This window comes from Hipposideros armiger, unplaced genomic scaffold (genome assembly GCF_001890085.2).
Source record: "Hipposideros armiger isolate ML-2016 unplaced genomic scaffold, ASM189008v1 scaffold_28, whole genome shotgun sequence".
NCBI classification, from domain to species: Eukaryota; Metazoa; Chordata; class Mammalia; order Chiroptera; family Hipposideridae; genus Hipposideros; species Hipposideros armiger.
This window is the reverse complement of record NW_017731378.1, coordinates 2,047,644-2,052,609: the sequence shown is the minus strand read 5'-3', so window position 1 is coordinate 2,052,609 and position 4,966 is coordinate 2,047,644. Positions and strand designations below refer to the sequence as shown.

Sequence of the window (4,966 nt, the reverse complement as noted above, 5' to 3'; positions counted from 1 at the left end):
AATAAAATCTTAAAAAAAACAAACGATGTTTAACACTAATAATATGAGAGTGCAATTTCAAATTACGACATACAATTTTTCACTTAACCGACTAGCAAATATCAAAAAGTTTGATAATAAAAAGTTGGTGAGACTGTGGAAAAATCTTGATGGAGGGGAATTTATACTATCTATAAAAATTTTGAGGCCACATATCCTTAACCCAGTAATTTCATTTCTAGGAGTTTACCTGCTAGACACACTCATATGTACAAAGCTATTTATTGCAGCATTGCTTATGATGGCAGAAGGTTAGAAAACACATAAATTTCTATCATTTAGGCACATAATTTATGGTACATCCAAATAACAGTGATTCAAGTAGTCAATAAAAAGAAAGAAGCAGATATTTATGTGCTAAAAATGGAAGGATCTCTAAGACACAGGGAACGTACATAAGACATGAGCATATGTGTGAAAAAAATATACTCATATATAGGTAGGTACTTGTACAAGCGTGAGTTGTTTATGTATGTAGGTAGGTATTTGTATAAGCATGAGTTGTTTATCTCTGGAACTGGTATTGATGATTGCCAACTCAAACAGGAATGAGTGACTAGAGTATCATGTACCCTTTTGTACCTTTTAAATTTTGTAATCCTCTGTAAATTATCTATTAAAAAGATATAAAGTTAAATACACTAAAACCTCTATTTAAAAAAATGAGCAAGTGATGTGAACAGACAAGTCACAAATGAAGAAATATTCTTAACAAATTTTAAAATAATCTATTGCATTAGTACTTATAGAAATGTAAAGTAAAACAATAGGGTGACATTTTTGCATACAAAATTAAAGAAAAATATAAGACACAATGCTAACAAGAGTGCAGAGGAATGCATTTTAATGTACTTTTGGTGATACTATAAATTGGCAAAAAACTTGCTAAATTATAAAAAGTTTCCAGTATGTTTCAAAAGCCTTAAACTGTTCATATACTTCCATACAGTAATTCTACTTCTAGAAATCTATTCCGAGGAAATAATATGAATTACAGACAAAAATGTATTCACAAGAATGTTAACTGGAGTCTCATTTTTAATAGTAAAGAATTTATAAAACCTAAAATATCCCAAAACAGTGGTGGAGAAGTTTGTTGGGAGGAGTTAATGTTGTCAGAGTAGTTAAAATAAGTTATGGTATACTCATGTGATGAATGATTTTGTAGTCATCAAAATCATGTTTAAGACTAATGCTAACACTGGGAATGCTTTATATCATCTCAAGTAAAAAAGAAAAGTAGACTACAAAATTACACATACAATGAGTTCAATTATGTTTTAAAAATATTCATAGAAAAAGACAGGAGTTTCCAGTCCAAGATAACAGGCTTAGTACCCTTGTTTATCTCCTATCCTTCCCCATCCCACTGAAATGATGGTAAAGTACCCAAGAAATAAATCCATAATAGCACTGAGAATATGAATGAAGAAGAGTGAACTCAGTAATCCAGATAAGTTTTAGAAGACAAAAAGCAAATGTGTCAATAGTGACAGGTAAAAGCAGAGAAAATCATGGCCCAAAACACACACAAGAAAAAGCAGCAGTGAAGGGGGGCCTGAGATAGACATTACTGGCTGCGGTGCTGGTATCTTCTGTCTGTCCCACCAGATTGTCTCTCCACTCTTGTCCTTTCAAGCCTAGAGTGGTAACACTTTGCTGCTAAGCTCCAGGCCCCTTTGTAAATACAACCTCCTCATATTATCCTGTTTGCTTCAGCTATCTGTTTCCTGTTGGGACCCTGACTGTAGAGCTGCCTCCTCAAAGCCATTCTTTTCCCCCTAACAGAACCCCCCTCCCCGCTTTGTAAAATATCTATGCTACTCAACTCAGCCATATGCTTGGGTGGAAACCGGACCTATTTCCAACGCCATGAGATGAATTAAAGCCAGTCATGATGGTCCCATTCCCCTGGCCTGTGACACATAAGCCATGGACATGTGATACAATTCTGACCAAAGAGAAATGGGGAGACAGCTTGTGAGAACTAGCTTGTGGGGGCTTCTGGGAAAGGTTTTCCTTGTTGATCAAAGAGATACACAGACTTGGAAGATAAAGAACTATATACAACTCAACAATAAAAAGACACAAATAACCCAACTTAAAAAATGGGCAAAGGNCCAAGACACATGCTTACAGAAGAAACATCAGTTTCTGTCATCAAGTTTATGCGAACACTTCTAGGCTCAGTGATCTATTGATTAGAGTCTACAGTCAACCAATTTAAAAATAATATTTACATTTAAGAAAATTCTTTTATATCAAGAAACTTGAATTTCACATATGATCTTTAGGTGGCAAGCTATGAGGGCATAAGATACATATCTTAATCATTAAGGTTAGTACTTACCCTAGGGAAATGGCTTTATAAACTAGTGTTCAAAAGAAGATAAAAAGCTAAAATTTGTCTCACCCCCATTATAATCAAGCTTTGTCTCATCATAGGTCCTTGAAAAAGGTAGATGAAATTAGACTGGATTTCATTCTAAAAAAGTAAATTTCAGCTAGATGACTATGAGCAGAGAGAAGATAAACAGGGCAGAAGTGGTGATGGGCCTTACCCATGTGCCCAGGTAGAGGCTTGGATTAGTATATCGAATGGCAGGGACTGTGGTTTGTCCAGTGTCTTCTGTGAGTACAAGGGCCAGCTCTATGGCTGCTAGAATAAGAAGAAACCCAACAAGCACCTGAGAAAGAAAAAAGGCCACAGTTAGGAGGACATAATTCTTTAGAATAAAATGGTTTCCAGTAATCCATGGTAAAAACGGTATGCAGTGATGCAAATAACACACTCAATAAATATTCCAGGCATGAATGGATACATGTAGTTGAAGCAACAGGATAAAGTCCAAGGTATGCTATGATAAGTGTTTCAGAGGAACGTTGAGTGCGCTGGTTTTAAAATATATCCACAAATCTTTTAATATGCTTGCTTTGGAAAAGCAGAGCTTACTTTCCCCTTCTTTGAGTGTGGGCTGAACTTAGTGACATGCTTCTAATGAATAGGACATGGTGGAAGTGACAGTGTGTGGCTTCCAAGACTAGGTCACAGAAAACAACGTGGCTTCCTCCTTGTTCTCTGTCTTAGATCACTCACTGCAGGGAAAGCCACCAGCCCCATCATGAGGACACTTAAGTAGCTCTGTGGAGAGGTCCTCTTGGTGAGGAACGATGGTAAGGTCCTCCTGCCAGCAACGATGTGAGTGAGTCATCTTAGAGTCAGATCCTCTAGCCACAATCAAAACTCCAGATGACCTTCATCCCAGCATATTAACTATAACCCCATTCATGAGAGATCCTGAAGCAAAACCCAGATAAGCTGCTCCCAAATTCCTGACGCAGGAAACTACGAGATAAAAACTATTTATTTTTAAACAGCTAAGTTTGGGTGTAATTTCTTACACAGCAAATAGGTAACTAATAAAATAGCTTTAAAAGGGTGATTTCTGACCCCCACATGGGGTTGGTACTATTACCTTTCTTTGGTCATTAGTCCCAGCCTTCACCCTTTAAAATTAATAAAGGTTAATAAAGTTAACCTTTAAAGTTAATATTGCAAATGATTGCAGCTATGTCATCTTAAGATGACTCCAAGCCAAACNTTGTCAATGTGCCATCCAATTAAGTAATCTATTAGGGAGGTATATTTAGAGTCTCACATTTGACGAGTCATCTTTTTCGGAAAATGCTGAAAGGATCAAGATCAGGATTTGGAATGCATAGCAGATGAAGAACAGGCACGAGTAAGCCAGATTGGAATTGCTGTCCTATGAGGGGGGAAAAAAAAACAGAGAAAATGAGCCTTTCATCCAATTTAAGTCTAAACTTGTGATTAAAGCCTATATCAAATCCCCTAAATACAGGTCTATCCTGGAGCTCAACTAATTTTATGCCATTGGCTCCGACTTAGAAGTTGCCCTACAGTTTTTCCTCATGTCACCCTCCCTGTCCTCCTTACCTTTAAGAGCATCCGGATCAGAGTTTGAAATTGGAACGTGCCACAAAGTATTGAAAGAATCCAGAACAGAGACAGGAACCAAGAGTCCTTCTGCAAACACCATCGCCTGCTGTGCTGGATCAGCAAAACCAGGAGCTAGAGAGAAATTCACATCGAGTTTGGAAAAAGACTATCGCTAGCCTAGGACAAGACGCAAAAAGGATGTCAGAAAATGAGGAAGAAAAGAGGGCAGAAGGAGGAGATTGTACTTCATCTGGCCAAGCAGAAAGCACACAAATACCAAACTGTAGATTTCCTCCCTGATACAACCCAACTTTCTCTTTCAGGGCCTTCTGTGCTCTTCCTGGGACTCCCTTCCCCACGCCACCTCTGTTCACCATATTTGAGTGGGGAGCTAGCCAAGAACGCAGAGGGTTACCACCTGCATTTTAGTGGAATTACTTTGGGACTTAGAAAAATCTCTTCAAGACCCAAGAAAATTAACCTCAGGAACTACAGTAGCTAGCTGGGAAGCAGATTTTGCTGGATAGATGCAAGCTGTCTGCATCATGATTTTCTAAAAATAAACTAAGCAATTAATAAAAGCAACTTGCCTTGTAACATCTCACTTAGACATAAGTAATTAACTGTTGGTTTCCTAAACCCAGTGCTATGCTAGTAAACCAGCATTCTGGAAGAAAAAAATATAAGCTATGATGTGTAGTGTTTGCCAATTTCCATGGTATACACTCCCCCACTGTGGTAGATTTCAAGTTCCAGCATGATGTCACTAGACACAGGGGTGAAAAAGATGCACATAATCAGCTCTGTGAGCCACCTACAGCACACCACCGCCTAGAGTCTAGAGAACCACAGCGGTTCTCAACCTGTGGGTCTCGACCCCTTTGGGGGTTGAATGACCCTTTTACAGGGGCCGCCTAAGACCATTGGTAAACAAAAAGATATTTACATTATGATTCATAACAGTAG

The 4,966-nt window shown here is 38.1% G+C and overlaps 1 protein-coding gene across 1 annotated transcript in view; it reads right to left on the bottom strand.

Moving 5' to 3' along the window:
- ABCC2 (ATP binding cassette subfamily C member 2) overlaps positions 1 to 4,966 on the bottom strand; it is a 97,576-nt gene that overhangs the window by 48,365 nt on the left and 44,245 nt on the right. Inside the window, exons 2-3 of the mRNA XM_019636278.1 lie at positions 3,998 to 4,132; positions 3,699 to 3,806 (exon numbers count right to left, since the gene is read on the bottom strand). Of these exons, the coding sequence (XP_019491823.1) occupies positions 3,699 to 3,806; positions 3,998 to 4,132 (243 nt within the window). The remainder of the gene's footprint in view (positions 1 to 3,698; positions 3,807 to 3,997; positions 4,133 to 4,966) is intronic.